The 16257-nt window shown below is 40.8% G+C and overlaps 2 protein-coding genes across 2 annotated transcripts; one reads left to right on the top strand and one right to left on the bottom strand.

The window, feature by feature from the left end:
• Positions 1-251: 251 nt before the first annotated feature.
• Positions 252-2494, bottom strand: LOC147632482 (fe(II)/2-oxoglutarate-dependent dioxygenase 4-like). Its single transcript, XM_086806869.1, has 4 exons — positions 2218-2494; positions 1868-2100; positions 1310-1652; positions 252-862 (listed from the first exon to the last, which is right to left on the bottom strand). The coding sequence occupies exons 1-4, from the start codon at positions 2329-2331 to the stop codon at positions 584-586; spliced, it is 969 nt and encodes a 322-aa protein (XP_086662995.1). The 5' UTR covers positions 2332-2494; the 3' UTR covers positions 252-583.
• Positions 2495-14160: 11666 nt separating this feature from the next.
• Positions 14161-14964, top strand: LOC147632481 (fe(II)/2-oxoglutarate-dependent dioxygenase 4-like). Its single transcript, XM_086806990.1, has 3 exons — positions 14161-14274; positions 14369-14648; positions 14849-14964. Exons 1-3 carry the CDS (start codon positions 14161-14163, stop codon positions 14962-14964), a joined length of 510 nt encoding a protein of 169 aa, XP_086663116.1.
• The last annotated feature ends 1293 nt before the right edge of the window (positions 14965-16257 follow it).

The raw sequence follows: 16257 nt of genomic DNA, 5'->3' as shown, positions 1-16257 counted from the left end.
AGGTGGATCGGAGCACACATTAAACCTCATTCTTAAGCATAATCAAACTAAGCTGAAGTCAGTAAGAATGCACTAACTAAATGAGAATAATGTGGGTGAGATTAAGTTGTAAAATGAGAACATATCTTATTGAAAATGAGAGGCCTAATATATAGGCAAGTACATTGAGAGAGAGCCAAGCTCTACTTTTATCACCTATGAGGTGTAAAGGTGGAGAGTAGCTAGGCTAAAATAGTGGAGATAATTGAGCACCTAAAAGAGGTAGATTCCAAATGTTGAGAGACACTAGGGGATGCTCCTAAATTAAGAGAAAATGGTAGGCTAGATGCTTGGTAAATCTTCTTCACCAAAGAGCACTTACAGCAAGGATAAATGGTAGAAATAACCACAAGAAAATAGCTCATGTTTGGGACATTATTTCTACTGAGAGCACAAGCATTTTTGAAATAGTGTCCTCTTGAATAAAAAGTCCATAAAGTAAACATGACACATGTAGCATACAAACCATATAAGAACACAAAGGCCAAATAAATACTCTATATAAGTCCAAAGAAAAATGAACATAACTAATAAATCAAGATAATTATTGTTCCATTTCATTCATTGATCTCTCCAGAAGAGCCTTGGCGAATTCAAGGCCTTTCTTATGGTTCGGTAGACTTGTATCGAAGTAGCGCGTCATGTACTCTTTGAAAGTGGCTCCTTGGTACACGCATGGGTAATCATGGTTAATGAGCTCAGGAATAGGAGCAATAAATTCTTCCTCTGGAGGTCCAAATGTAAAGGGAAGAGAGATCCGTAACTTGTTTGGATTAGCTATGACACGATGGGGAGAGGATCTATATCGTCCATTTGTCAAGATCTGCAGAGCAGCAAGGTGACACCTGTAAGACCTTTTAATTATCATTTTCTTTTTTGTATTTAGGGAAGGTACATTTCTTTATATCCACTCCTTGGGTGGGATATAAAGAAGGTTGAGAGGAAGTTCATTTCTTTATATCCCACTCCTTTGGAAGAAGGGAGGGATTAGTGTAATATATTATATTATATAAATATCTCACACCTTACGTGAGGTTCGTTTCTTTTTAATCCAATTGTTGGGTGGAGAGGGGGGTGGGGGAGGTGTGGTTATTGGCAAAGGGGAGGGGAAGGGAGTATTGATCCCATGCGCCTGTTGTTTGGCGAAGAGGAGGGGGAGTATTGATCTACACTCCTTGCTCCCAATATCTTTGAGCTACCGTAATATATCATATATATATCCTAAGAGAGGTGGTTATAACATAGGTTGAACAATGAAGATGTCACAAACCTCCATTTGATCGGCCAAGAGAACCACAAAAACGTTGGGTCGATACTTGAGTTCAACCCATTCACCAGATGGGGACTGCACTTGTAAGCCGCCAACCTCATCTTGTAAGAGGCAGGTAAGAGTGCCCACGTCCGTGTGCTCTTTGAAGCCGATAGTAGCAGCATTGGGGTCCAAGCACGGAGGGTAAAAGTTGAGGGTGAGGACTACTCTCTCAATTGTGGGAAGCCCTTTTTTGCTTTTGTGGTTATCCATGCTTTCCTTCCCAATAAGGCTCTCGAACACAGCATCGTACAAATCATTGCCAAGCTTTTGTACATCATGCCCAAAGTCGAGAAGGCTTTCCCTACACACATAACCATCCAAACAAGACCCACATTGGTCATACATTTCCTTATTCAAAGATCCGAAAAGAATGGTGAGCTTTGCTTTTATAGCAAGTGAGCTCTATGTTTTGTGCAATGATCCGATCAACCCAAAGTGTTAACTAGCACAATGTCGACCTTATTAAACAAAAGTAATCCTCAATTAATGATCCCTAATAACAGTTCAAGGCACTACCCAAAGATTTCACGGGCGTCTTGGAAGCCGTCGCAGATGCCCGGGCGGCGGCGCACCATCAGGATTTCCAGCCAGTTGGTGGCCTCTGTGAGCTCGTTGCTCATGAAGTTCATGCCATCGTCCCGCCTCGTCGTTGTGAAAGCCCGCTTGGCCTCGGCCGGCTGCTCGTAGAACTTCCGAGCGGCCACCCACATGCCCTCGATCACGCGATCGGGCACCCCGTGATGCACCACCTGCTCATACGACGATACTGACTGATTAATAAATCAATCAAGCGAATACCTCCCTCTCAACAAAATATATGCTGCTTGACGTAAATAAGGAGGAGGTAGTGTGTGTGTGTGTTATACCTGGAAGCAGCCCCACTCCTCGCACGCACGGGAAAGCTCCTGCAGCACAGCGCTGCGCCCGTCGCCTAACAAGCCCTGGATGTCGATGGTGGGAGGAACTTCGCGAGCCGCCATGTCGATGTCGGTAGTGTGTGCTCTCTAATAATAATAATAATAATAATAGTTAGGATTTTCCCTTAGTGTAAAGGAAAAAAAACACACAGCACAGCACAGCACAGCACGAGATAAAAGGAGAAGTTATGGTTGTGTTCTCTAATAGCCACACAGCACAGTAGGACAAGTTATGATGGGTGTGCTCTCTAATAATTAGGATTTTTTGAAGAGGAGAAAAACGTTTCCTCTTCAATAAAGAGGTCCAAAAACATTTCTTTCTGTACTTGTAACCATTAATATTTTTTGAAGAGAGGAGAAAAACGTTTCCTTAAGAACCAATGATTGCATCCTTGAACAACTTGTCCTTCACACATTCATAACCCTTATAAAATAATAGCAAAAAAAAAGGGTTCCAAAAGCATAGGTTGGTACTTCAAGTTATTATTGACATGAATACAAAGGATTCTCAAAGCAACGACTACTAATATTTTTGGACGTGAAAAGAATAGCTTCTTAAAGCAAGGACTATAGCTTTAAATTATGTGTTGTTAGGCTCATCCTAGATTTTGCCTTATATGAGATTCACCATGACATTCACTATTCTATTTACACATGTATAGGTATGCTATAAATTTCACCTTATATAAGATTCACTATTCAAGTATTTTTACACATGTGTACAGACGAAGCATCTCTCACTCTCTCTCTCTACACACACACACACACACACACCCACCCATTCCATGTTCTCATGATACAAATACTTTACCTATAAAAATGGATACTCCTTCAAATTTTACGTATAAGGACTTTTTATGAAGATCACATCAATATAGTGCAAAAGGACTTCGCCCACTACCACAGTAGCCCGTTTTGTGTACGCACAGTATCATACTACGGAGTCAACTATATTCTAGAATTTTGTAAAAGGTGTACTTTTGTATGCCCAAAATACATATTTGACAATAATGTATGGTGAAAATTACCATAAGATAGGGATCCTAGGTGACTAAGTATCATTTGAGGAGTAATTTAGGAACTTATTATAGCCAAAAACCTTGGTGGTCATCCCATGCTTGTTTTGTCATGGTTTTGGAATCAATGTGATGAATAATATTACTGTCCAAGTACAAAATGGCAGTGCCTGTTCATCTTTTTCAATCCAATCCCCAGTTGGATTAGTAGGTCCATTTTCTTTAATTAGTTTCCATAGCTTCTTGTGCATGAGAAGATACTTCATTTATGTGGCCCAAGTGTACAATTCTTCCTAGAGAGCTTCTCAACATTTGTGATACTGCCTGACACCATTGCAAAGGTCTTCTCAGAGTTTGACTCTCGCTAGTCTCTAATTGTGTACAAATTTGGCGTTTAAAAAAATGCTCAAATTCTTTCGAGTGTTAACCCAAGTGACAAAATGATGTGATTTTATGCTCAACTAGGACTAATGCAACCCAAGAAGTTTAATTTTAACCTTCAGCTAAACCAATTTCTACTCATGACCATCTTAATTATAATGATTAGTGCTATAAATAGTGATTAATATCAATTGATTTTGCAGGATCAAATTAGTGCTATAAATAGTGATCAATTGATTTTGCAGGATCAAATTGAGCATGTATAAGGTAGATTTGATGGGGGTTTTGGCACACCTATATTGCCGTTGGTTGAGAGAGAGTCCCCAAGCCTAGAAACTCCCCCAATGGCACCTTAAATTGGCGCAAATGGGTGACTTAACCCGACTGGTTTTTTGCAAAGTTTGGCTAACCCTTGGTTGGTTGATTTGAGCTCAGCTTTGAGATGTAGGTAGCTTAAGCTATGACTAACCTTTCCCTAAGAAGGATTAAGCTAATTATGATGATACGCAGAGAATGGAGCAAATGTTCAGTTGCTTGGCAAATGACGATTTCTGGTTGTAGTGTGCAAATATGGCGAACTCCCTTCATAAGATGAGGCACCTAGGTGTGGGAGAGATCTTCCAAAATTTTAAGAGGCAATGGCGGCCTATGGAATCATTATTGAAGCATGTTGTGATCATTCCATAGGCCACCATTGCCTCCCCCTCTAACTTAAATCTAAGAAATGATATCAAGAAATGATCACAACATGCTTCAATAATGATTCAAGTAGGTTGTGGTGACTTACAGTGATGATTTGCTAGTACTTAACATCTATTTCTTGGTAGCATGCATGAAGTACTTATGTTTGCTTAATAAGGTTCAAAGTACTTATGTTATCTTAATAAGGTTCAAAGTAATATACTTTAATATAAGGAGAGGGGGTGTGTAAATGCTAGAGAAAAAACATAGATATAAGGAAGGGGGTGACATATTAATTTTTAAAGGTATCCTTATAAGCTTAAATAGGGGGGTGTTATCATCTTATGAGAATCATATATAGGGGGTTTTCTTGAGGTTCATGCACGCAGGTGACGTCCGTCTTTATTGTTGCGAGTGAAGCCCTTGGGATTGAAATATGCAACTAGACTTAGTGAAGGGGCACAAAGCCCACGGTTGTGTCAGTAAATCATGCTTGCTTCTAATTCCTTAACCCACCAAAATTGCTACCCAACCATTAAAGAAACATTAGGAAAAAATGCGTTGACCTCTGGACTCTCAAGCTCATCGATCTCCTAGAGAGAAGTCATGGAGCATAATTCATTATGTGATGAGATGTGGAAGCCTGAGATGAACAGTGAGGTCCAAGGGTGGTGGTAGAGATCTGATTATGGAGCTATGCATAAGTGAGACTAGAATCTCTAAAGAGTTGTTAAACCCACCGAGGTAGGCCAGCCTTCCTCTCAAAGCATGAAGAAGAAGAAGATCCAATTGCAGTAGAGGACTCATCCGATGCTATTAGGAGAGGTAATGAAGTAAGCATTGGTGGGGGTAATCCTGAAGTCAAAGAAGGACTCGTAGAGGGAGTTGGAACTGTAGAAGTTGTTGCAACATGAACTCGTGGTGGCTATAAAGTAGTAGCTAGCACCGGAGTTGCAACAACAGGAGGAGGAGGAGAAGCTGGTTGTGGAAGAGGTATAAGATCAATAACATCGGCCGGGAATGGATCATCTAGAAAGTTGGAAGATGCATTAGGTGGAGAGGAGTCAATACCAAACAAGCTCTCATCAAACCAAGCATCATGGGAAATGAGGATGTCATTAAAACCACTGGATCCCAGAAGCGGTACCCTTTGGATCTCAGACTATAGCCTGTGAAGATCATCCTCTTTGACTTTGGTGCAAGTGTGGTCCTCTTCTAATCTGGGACATGCACATAAGAGACACAACCGAAAACTCACAGATGAGAAACAAAAAGCTTTGTGTCCTATAAAAGCCTCCTCTGGAGTCATCCCCTCAACCGCTTTTGTGAGAGAGCAGTTAATGAGATAAATTGAGGTAGCCACAGCTTCACCCTAGAATGCAAGAGGGAGACCTGCATGATGCAACAAAGAATGAGCCATCTCTTTTACGGTCCAATTCTTCCATTCCACAACTCCATTCTGTTGAGGAGTGTAAGGAACTGTGGTCTATCGCGGTGAATGTCCTTTGATGCAAGGAGGTTATCAAACGATATAAACTCGCTACCATTATTAGTCCGGAGAAAAAAAACTATACCCCCAGATTGATTTTCCACCATCGCAATCCAAGTCTTGAAACTGCAAAAAGCATTTGACTTGCGAGCCAGAAAACATACCCAGAATTTACGAGTGAAATCATCCACAAGAAGAATAAAATATCGAGCCCCTCTAACAGATTCAACCTCCATGGGTCCAACAAGATCTACATGTATAAGCTCCAGTCTTTGGGTTGCTCGATGAGTGGCCTTCTCTAGAAACGCATCTCGATGATGCTTGCCCAGCATGCAGGATGAGAAAATGTGTGAAAGAGACCTGAGCTAAGGTAGTCCGCAGACAACCTAAGAATGGAACTTCTATAAGGTAGCAATGGGGACATGATCAAAGTGAGAATGCCACAGAGAAGTATCTGCCTCAGAAACCAAACTTTAAGCCATCAAGGGGGATAAAGCTTGTGAATATGTGAGTTAGTGTGAGGGATTTGGGAAGAAAAGTTTGTGATCTTGTAGAGACACCCTTCATGGACTCCATGCACTGGTGCTATAACTATGCCAGTCTCTACTAATCCAAAATGGCTGTTACACAGCCTGTCATCCCACTGGCCGCATATCACCCATAATCTCACCAACCATGCCAGTGGTGTAGATGCAAAAACTATCACCCAAGCGGGTCATCAATGTCCGCTGTAGCACTAGTTGAGCTCGATATCTCAACAGCATCCACTTCATGATGCAGTGTTTTGAAATCCATGACGCAATTATCTCTTTTGCTTAAGCTTTTATCTTGATCCATGTTGTTTTGAAAGCTATGGATTCAACATTATGTAGTAATTGCGTTCCCATTTGCAAAACTAAGGTTTCATCTTGATTTACGCTGAGGTTTTTACCTTGACGCTTTGTTCTTTGTCCCTGCATTGATGGCAATGTTATGTGTCTTTGTGTTGATGTTTAGGCTTTACCCATAGGCCTTCAAAACTAGCATTGATGCAGTGTTCTATGTGATGCAAGTCATGACAAAAATTTACTAGCTCATGATATAGAGAGAAAAGCAAGTGGTTGTCTTGCGTGTGTGGGGTTGTGTGGCCTCCTATATGCACAATCGTTGGAAGAGAGAGAAGAGAGAGAGAGAGAGAGAGAGAGAGAGACAGAGAGACAGAGAGACGATAGAAAGAGAGAGTCGACATTGAACCATTAGAGAGAGTGTGTGTGTGTTATGTGTGTGGGGTTGTTCTGCAAGTGGGCAATGGGCACTAGGAACCAAGAGCCAAGCAATGCTCAATAGTGCAAAGCATCATGCAGGGCCTGGCATGCAACATGGCCTAATATGAATGGCCATTGGCTATGTAGCACAGACTCATGGTGGAAAGCAAGTGTGAGATCTACAAATTGGCCTTTATACCTAGCCCATAGTGTTCATACATGGACTGCCTTCATACCTAGCCCATAGTGTTCATACATGGACGGCCTTTATACCTAGCCCATTGTGTTCATATATGGACGGCCATATATAGTGAAAAAATAGGTTCTGGGTATCTAAGGCTACCTAGGCTTGTGCAAACAGCAAGTCTAAAGCATGTACTCTCACTAACTAATCCCGTGGTATGCCTTTCATAGACAATCGGTGATCACACACGCCAACTATACCAAATAGGGCTTGTAAAAGTGAAAGGTGGAAATCTTAATGCTACCCATGCTATAGGAGGTGAAAATTGGTGTGGTGGCGGCTGGCATCAACATCTAGAAGGTTTTCCCATAGAGGGTTAACAAAATGAAAGAGAAACTTTGGGAGAACATTTGAAAAATCTAGGCTATATAATACAACTACTATATAATAACTCTCTAGATTGGGAGTTGCAGTGAATGAGGATGATGAGAAAGATGTGCTTCTATCAAGTATAGAAGAGGTTTTAAAATTCTCTGAAATCTTGACTATACTAAGGGTGTCTTAGGAATTGACTTATGATGAGATGATTACAATCCTCTTAAACAAACACTATCATTAAAAAGAAATCTCAAATTTTTTTTGAGTCAAATAGGGTCATGTTCACAAAGGGGAAAGGAAAAAGAACTATTAGATGCAATTTCTGCATGAGGCTCAAACACACAAAGGACCAATGCTTCAAGAAGATGGCCATAAAGAAGAGTAAGAGAAGGCACATGATGCAAACATGGTGGTAGAAGGTGAAGAATAAATCCATAAAGCATAAGCATCCTTAGTAGTAAAAACACACAACAATATCATGGATAGCATTTCTCCAAAAGAGGAAGATTATGACTAGGCTTTCTAAAAGCCAATATGTCTGGGTCAGGTGTGTTAGAAATAATGTCCCAAACATGAGCTATTTTCCTATGGTTATTTCTACCATTTTTTCTTGTAAGTGCTCTTTGGTGAAGCACATTTACCAAGCATCTAGACCACCATTTCCCTTGATTTAGGAGAACCCCCCTAGCGTCTCTCAACATTTGGAATCTACCTCTTTTAGGCACTCAATTATCTCCACTATTTTAGACTAGCGACTCTCTACCTTTACACGTCATAGGTGATTTAAGCAGAGCTTGGCTTTCTCTCAATGTACTTGCCTATATATTATGCCTCTCATTTTCAATAAGATATACTCTCATTTTACAACTTAATCTCGCCCACATTATGCTCATTTGATTAATCGCTTCAGCTTAGTTTAATTATGCTTAAAAATGAAGTTTAATGTGTGCTTCGATCCACCTTAAATCCAACATGGTATCAGAGCAAAAGACATAGCTTCTGCTACGTTGCTCTCTGCCGTCACTTGTTGTGACCAATAAACAATAGTAGAATTGCTGTCTTCAATTACTACAATTACTGCAACCCGTACCATTGTTGTTTCGATATGTTGTTTAGTGTTCTTCTTAAGGTAGGCTTTTCTTCAGTATCCTATGCCACCATTGTTATGGCTCACCCTAACCCTCCTTGAAAAACACATCCAAAAAGAGATTACGTGGTGAACTGCAACTGTCGTGAGGATCTTTCTAATGGCCGAGCTCGTAAGCCTTGAGGTCTCCAAGCTCTACAACTCCTTGAGAAGTAATTCCATCGCGCCTCCTACGAGTGTTGTCACACCATTGCGCTGCACTACGAGTACTCGTCCCTCCTCTCACCTCACTCTCACACACTCACTAGCATGCATTAGGGAGAGAGATTAGCAAGAGAATTAGCAAGAGCAAGACTCAAATGCACAATGGGAGAGTATGTTGTATTATGAGAGATATTCACTTATATACATGGTCATAAATGTTCACACTCACTTAAACTGTGGCCGGCTGGGCACTTTAGGCTCATAAAGAGGCCTAATTATATTACAATGACTACTCTCATAATATATCCATAAAGTACATCACTTAGGACTTCATCCTAACTTGCTACCACATGCTCTTGAAGCGGGAATCGCCATAAATACTCACACCATTACGGGCGCCATCGAAGTTGTAGCTTTGGACACTATTGGTTTATATCTTGAATGTATGACCCTTTGGTGTATCTATCGTGACTCCTTGATGTAACATAATGGTGGTAGATCTTGTTAACCCTGGAATTCGGTTAACATCCATCAACGATTAGCAACATCCTCTGAGGCAATGCCTCCTCTAGCCCCGTTAATGTCCAGCACACGTCGAAGTTCAGTGTCCTCGACATTAGCTTGTTTCTTTTGCATAGTTGCAACCGACAACCAACATCATCACATCTTTCAGCTCCTCACGGTATGCTCAAGAGGTCAAAATATTGGGCAAGGAGTTTTCATCAAGAATTTTCTTCAAGTCTTCAGCTGATTCTGACTGCCTAGCTGATTCCGATTGCCTGTCCCTAAATCCGACTTCCCTGTTGATTCTGACTTGTTTTACTATTTCCAACATGTCTTGTTGATTCTGACTACTCCAGCTAAATCCAACATGTCTTGTTGATTCTGACATGTATTGTGGATTCCATCCAGGTAATTCCATCATGATGATTCATGATGATTAAGTCCTACCTAATTCCGACCAGTTCATTCCATCCAGCTGATTCCGTCCTACTGATTCTGTCTTGCTGATTCCATCTAACTAATTTCAGCCTACTGATTCAGTCCTGGTGATTCCAAACTGTTGATTCCAGCTAGCTGATTTCATCAAGCTGATTCCATCCTGCAGATTCAGCCCTGCTAATTTCGACATAATGATTCCGAATAGTCCAGTTGATTCTAACTTGTGATACTTGGCCTTTGTGTTCTTATATGGTTTGTATGCTACATGTGTCATGTTTACTTTATGGACTTTTTATTCAAGAGGACACTATTTCAAAAATGCTTGTGCTCTTGAGGATTCTGAAGACCAAAGATAAAGACAAAGCGTGTTTTTCAAAGGCTGGCTACTCATATGGAGAAGAAGAAGTGCAGCACCATCTAGTGGAACATCATGAGGCCTACTTTTCTTTTGGAGATTATGCTTTTTGATGTTCCATCTCATGGAACTAGTCTATTTAGCTCTCACTTTATTTCCCTTATTTGTTTTAAGGCTTACATACTTTTCTTGTGGCATTGTAAACCAAGGAGCTTTTGATGTACCATCTTTCTATATGGGCATCTTCTGTTTATGACTGACTTTTATTTTATGCAGCCTCACCTTGGTCATCATACCCAGAATATCTTAAGCTTTGTATCCAATTTTTGATTATGGGAGGGGAATTCAATCCTAGGACATCTTAGCTATCTTATTTTATCTTTACCCATGTTTGGTTCATGGGAAGTTGTTAGAAATAATGTGCCAAACATGAGCTATTTTCTTGTGGTTATTTCTACTAGTTATCCTTGCTGTAAGTGCTCTTTGGTGAAGAAGATTTACCAAGCATCTAGCCTACCATTTTCTCTTAATTTAGGAGCATCCCCTAGCGTCTCTCAACATTTGGAATCTACCTCTTTTAGGTTCTCAATTATCTCCACTATTTTAGCCTAGCTACTCTCCACCTTTACACCTCATAGGTGATAAAAGTAGAGCTTGGCTCTCTCTCAATGTACTTGCCTATATATTAAGCCTCTCATTTTCAATAAGATATGTTCTCATTTTACAACTTAATCTCACCCACATTATTCTCATTTAGTTAGTGCATTCTTACTGACTTCAGCTTAGTTTGATTATGCTTAAGAATGAGGTTTAATGTGTGCTCCGATCCACCTTGAATCCAACAAGGTGTGTGTGCGTTTGTGTGTGTGTGTGTGTGTATCTATCTCATGTATCTATCTCACTCACCTTGTGCACAACTCGTGACCACCATGCAATTTGTACAATGCCCAGCCTTTGATATTTTTTTGTGCAAAACCTCAATCAAGGAGTTGCCAAACCTCTCTCTCTCTCTCTCTCTCTCTCTCTCTCTCTCTCTCTCTCTCTCTCTCTTTGTGTTTGTGTCTTTGGCATATGTGTCTCACTCACCTTGTGCATAGCTCATGGAATTAATACAATGCCTAGCCTTTGATGTTTTTATCACAAAACCTCAATAGAGGACTTGCTAAACCTCCATAACCTGACATTTAGTTGTTTGGTAAAAATATATAAGATCTTGACTAAGAAATGACTCATAAGATGGAAAGCATGTCATAATGACCCATTTGGTGAGAACATTTGGGGCACCTTATCTTGCTATCAACCTTCTCAAAATGACATTACTAAGTACTTGATCTCTTGTGTAAAGATTATTAATGCCTCTTACACATGACCAGCAGCAATGCATGACACTACTAAGTAAGCAATGCATGAAACTACTAAGTACTTGATCTCTTGTGTAAAGATTATTAATGCCTCACACACATGACTAGCAGCAATGCTAGCCTTTTGCACATGACTAGTAGCAATGCTTCATCTTCCTAAATTATTATGCTTCTCACTAGATAGAGTTTTCTTGGGCATGAATTTATAACATCCATGAGGCTACTTAAATGTTAATGTCAAATGAGGCCTTGGCATTTAGCAATGAACTAATCCACCTGAACACTATCTTTGAAAATTTATGTTTGCATCCTGAAAACTCTTAATACAAGGGTGAACTATCAATTGGGACAAAATAGCATGATCCATGGTAGCAATGACTTATTTGAAATACCTAGCAAAATCATTATCGAATTTTTTGTCCCTTCTTTTTGCTCACCTCAACATTATGGCATGGCACCTATAGATCCGTCGATCTAGCTCTTTGATGATGCTGCGCAAACCTTAATTACTGTGTAATTGTTATGGACACATGCACTATAGTCTCCTAATGCCATTATATTGCATTGGGAAAGGGCCCTTATTGTTTTCTAGCAATACTATCTATTCTCATTGATAGCGTCCATCTAAACAAACCTTGAGGAACAAATTTCAAACTTAAAAGAACATTGATTTTTAAGGTAAAGCATGCTATTAAAAGGTATCAACCACCAAGGTTTTTGGCTATAATAAGTTCCTAAATTACTCCTCAAATGATACTTAGTCACCTAGGATCCCTATCTTATGGTAATTTTCACCATACATTATTGCCAAATATGTATTTTGGGCATACAAAAGTACACCTTTTACAAAATTCTAGGATGTGGCGCACCTGGTAGTTGACTCCGTAGTATGGTACTACGTACACAAAACGGGCTACTGTGGTAGTGGGCGAAGCCCTTTTGCACTATATTGATGTGATCTTCATAAAAATTCCTTGTACGTAAAATTTGAAGGAGTATCCACCTTTGAACCTTAAATATAGGTAAAGTATTTGTATCATGAGAACATGGAATGGGTGTGTGTGTGTGTGTGTGTGTGTGTGTGTGTGTGTGTAGAGAGAGAGAGAGTGAGAGATGCTTCGTCTGTACACATGTGTGTAAAAATACTTGAATAGTGAATCTTATATAGGGTGAAATTTATAGCATACCTATACATGTGTAAAGAGAATAGTGAATGTCATGGTGAATCTTATATAAGGCAAAATCTAGGATGAGACTAACAACGCATAATTTAAAACTATAGTCCTTGCTTTAAGAAGCTATTCTTTTCATGTCCAAAAATATTAGTAGTCGTTGCTTTAAGAATCCTTTGTATTCATGTGAAAAATAATAACTTGAAGTACCAACCTATGCTTTTGGAAGCCTTTCTTTTGCTATTATTTTATAAGGGTTATGAATGTGTGAAGGAGAAGTTGTTCAAGGATGCAATCCTTGGTTCTTAAGGAGACGTTTTTCTCCTCTTCAAAAAATATTAATGGTTACAAGTACAGAAAGAAATGTTTTTGGAACCCCTCTTTTCCTCTTTATTGAAGAGGAAACATTTTTCTCCTCTTCAAAAAATATTAATGGTTATAAGTACAGAAAGAAATGTTTTTGGAACCCTTCTTTTCCTCTTTATTGAAGAGAAGTGGGGGCCACAATACCAGAAATTAAACTTGCTTTTCTAACCAATGAAACAAAGGACAACCATCAAGTTGAAACGGTTTTTATTGAAAAAATGCATACGTTACCCACCATGGTCTTATAACTGAAACTTAAAAATTGTTGAATCAATAAATTCAAGCCTTAGCAAATTACAACCAACCGGATTTTCTCAATTTAAGAAGTTGATATTTACATTGAAGGACAGTTTTTTCTTTTTTTTACACTAAGGGAAAATCCTAACTATTAGAGAGCACACCCATCATAACTTGTCCTGCTGTGCTGTGTGGCTATTAGAGAGCACACCCATAACTTGTCCTTTATCTGGTGCTGTGCTGTGTGGTGGCACACCCATAACTTATCCTTTATCTCGTGCAGCAGCCAATAGTAAAAAAAAAAAAAAAAAACCATTAGAGAGCACACCCATCATAACTTGTCCTGCTGTGCTGTGTGGCTATTAGAGAGCACACCCATAACTTGTCCTTTTATCTCGTGCTATGGTGTGTGGCACAGCACCACCCATAACTTGTCCTTTTATCTCGTGCTATGGTGTGTGGCACAGCACACCCATCATAACTTGTCCTGCTGTGCTGTGTGGCTATTAGAGAGCACACCCATCATAACTTGTCCTTTTATCTCGTGCAGCAGCCAGCCAGTGGGTAAATTTTTTTTTTCCTTTACACTAAGGGAAAATCCTTTACCCATGACTTGTCCTGCTGTGCTGTGTGGCTATTAGAAGGCACACCCATGACTTGTCCTTTTATCACGTGCTGTGCTGTGTCGTGCAGCAGCCAGCCAGTGGGTAATTTTTTTTTCCCTTTACACTAAGGGAAAATCCTAACTATTATTATTATTATTATCATTAGAGAGCACACACTACCGACATCGACATGGCGGCTCGCGAAGTTCCTCCCACCATCGACATCCAGGGCTTGTTAGGCGACGGGCGCAGCGCTGTGCTGCAGGAGCTTTCCCGTGCGTGCGAGGAGTGGGGCTGCTTCCAGGTATAACACACACACACTACCTCCTCCTTATTTACGTCAAGCAGCATATATTTTGTTGAGAGGGAGGTATTCGCTTGATTGATTTATTAATCAGTCAGTATCGTCGTATGATAATAATGAGCAGGTGGTGCATCACGGGGTGCCCGATCGCGTGATCGAGGGCATGTGGGTGGCCGCTCGGAAGTTCTACGAGCAGCCGCCGGCCGAGGCCAAGCGGGCTTTCACAACGACGAGGCGGGACGATGGCATGAACTTCATGAGCAACGAGCTCACAGAGGCCACCAACTGGCTGGAAATCCTGATGGTGCGCCGCCGCCCGGGCATCTGCGACGGCTTCCAAGACGCCCGTGAAATCTTCGGTAGTGCCTTGAACGGTTATTAGGGGTCATTAATTGAGGATTACTTTTGTTTAATAAGGTCGACATTGTGCTAGTTAACACTTTGGGTTGATCGGATCATTGCACAAAACATAGAGCTCACTTGCTATAAAAGCAAAGCTCACCATTCTTTTCGGATCTTTGAATAAGGAAATGTATGACCAATGTGGGTCTTGTTTGGATGGTTATGTGTGTAGGGAAAGCCTTCTCGACTTTGGGCATGATCTACAGACTACAAAAGCTTGGCAATGATTTGTACGATGCTGTGTTGGAGAGCCTTATTGGGAAGGAAAAAAGGGCTTCCCACAATTGAGAGAGTAGTCCTCACCCTCAACTTTTACCCTCCGTGCTTGGACCCCAATGCTGCTACTATCGGCTTCAAAGAGCACACAGACGTGGGCACTCTTAATGCTTTACAAAAGCATCCTCTCAAAAGGTCGGCATCGCAAGATGTAAAGACTCTGTAGAAAAGATGGGGTTCATTTGCCCAAACTTTGTACCATGAGTTGCCCAATGCTATACATAAGCACACTCCACTGAGGTGGTCATCCTCAGATGAAAGGACTCCACATCCCCCTCTGAAAAAAAATGTCGTCGAACTGATACAAGCCCAACCTGATTCTGATCCAATGCCAAAAAACTCTGGAAGTACCACTGTCCCCCATGTGCGATTAGCAACCACAGATCCAAAGCATCCCACCGGGTCCAAAAGTCCATCCTCCAAAACAACAAACCTGCACATTGCATCAAATTGGTAGAGGGAGGGGCATCCTCAGAACCATCACAACGAGAGGCAGAGGTAGACTCCTCACAATGAGGAAGGGAAGCATGAATATAAACTGCAGTGGTAACAAAGTCCTCAAGAGCATCAGTGAGAGCAGAAGATTGTTCCATAAGTAGAATTAGATCCCAAGAATCAGCAACAAACAAGTGATCCATGTGAAAGGATCACACCTCACAGGCAAAACACCCTCCTTTCTCTGCAAACACTACAAAGAACACAGGCTTGGACAAAATAAACTCTGCTCAGGATCTCTGAAAAGATCACTACTCTCCTACAAAAATTTGTAAACGCCTATCACAGAAGAAAGTCTCCGCAGATACAAACAACTCCCGAAACTGATCATCAAGTAAAGTAGATGGAGATGGGTCCCCTTTGAGTGTAGAAAACTCCTATGGGAAGAAAAACACAACCAAAAACTGCTATCTAGCAAAAACCCAGCACTCCACCACCAACAGAACCTGGCAAGGAATATGAAGAAACCGGGTAACTTTGTAGGCCATGAACAAAACACAGGTATAGATGCTCCAAAATTAGCAAAACGCTGATTGAAATTAGAAATTCAGTGCCCTCCTCAAGTACCAAACTGCCTCCAAACCCACAATCCACACAAAACCCCCTCTGCAAAGTGATTTGTGTCCACTGTAGAAGAAAACGTAGCCAGACAAGGGCTACAAACCTGAAAATTCAGGCCAAGCAGTGTCCACACCTCCTATGAGGAAAAACGCTGAAGAGAAGGTACCTTCACGTCCAACAGGAGGAGCGTAGGTGAAGGTAGAGCTACCAGCAGAAACAACTCAGAAAAACGCAGCAACCATGGCTGTA

The sequence above is a fragment of the Cibotium barometz genome, chromosome 13 (assembly GCF_041138505.1).
Source record: "Cibotium barometz isolate CiBa-2024 chromosome 13, ASM4113850v1, whole genome shotgun sequence".
Lineage (NCBI taxonomy): Eukaryota > Viridiplantae > Streptophyta > Polypodiopsida > Cyatheales > Cibotiaceae > Cibotium > Cibotium barometz.
Note: the sequence above shows the minus strand (reverse complement) of the source record. Positions and strands in the feature narration are given on the sequence as shown.

What these genes read in the sequence shown, in the direction of transcription:
- LOC147632482 (XM_086806869.1), bottom strand. Translation starts at nt 2,331, where the DNA reads ATGGCGGCTCGCGAAGTTCCTCCCACCATCGACATCCAGGGCTTGTTA. An exon ending in AGGAGTGGGGCTGCTTCCAG is followed by an intron (nt 2,101 to 2,217) that starts GTATAACACACA and finishes TCGTATGAGCAG; the next exon opens with GTGGTGCATCACGGGGTGCC. An exon ending in GACGCCCGTGAAATCTTTGG is followed by an intron (nt 1,653 to 1,867) that starts GTAGTGCCTTGA and finishes TTATGTGTGTAG; the next exon opens with GGAAAGCCTTCTCGACTTTG.
- LOC147632481 (XM_086806990.1), top strand. Translation starts at nt 14,161, where the DNA reads ATGGCGGCTCGCGAAGTTCCTCCCACCATCGACATCCAGGGCTTGTTA. An exon ending in AGGAGTGGGGCTGCTTCCAG is followed by an intron (nt 14,275 to 14,368) that starts GTATAACACACA and finishes TTTATTAATCAG; the next exon opens with TCAGTATCGTCGTATGATAA. An exon ending in CTTCGGTAGTGCCTTGAACG is followed by an intron (nt 14,649 to 14,848) that starts GTTATTAGGGGT and finishes TTATGTGTGTAG; the next exon opens with GGAAAGCCTTCTCGACTTTG.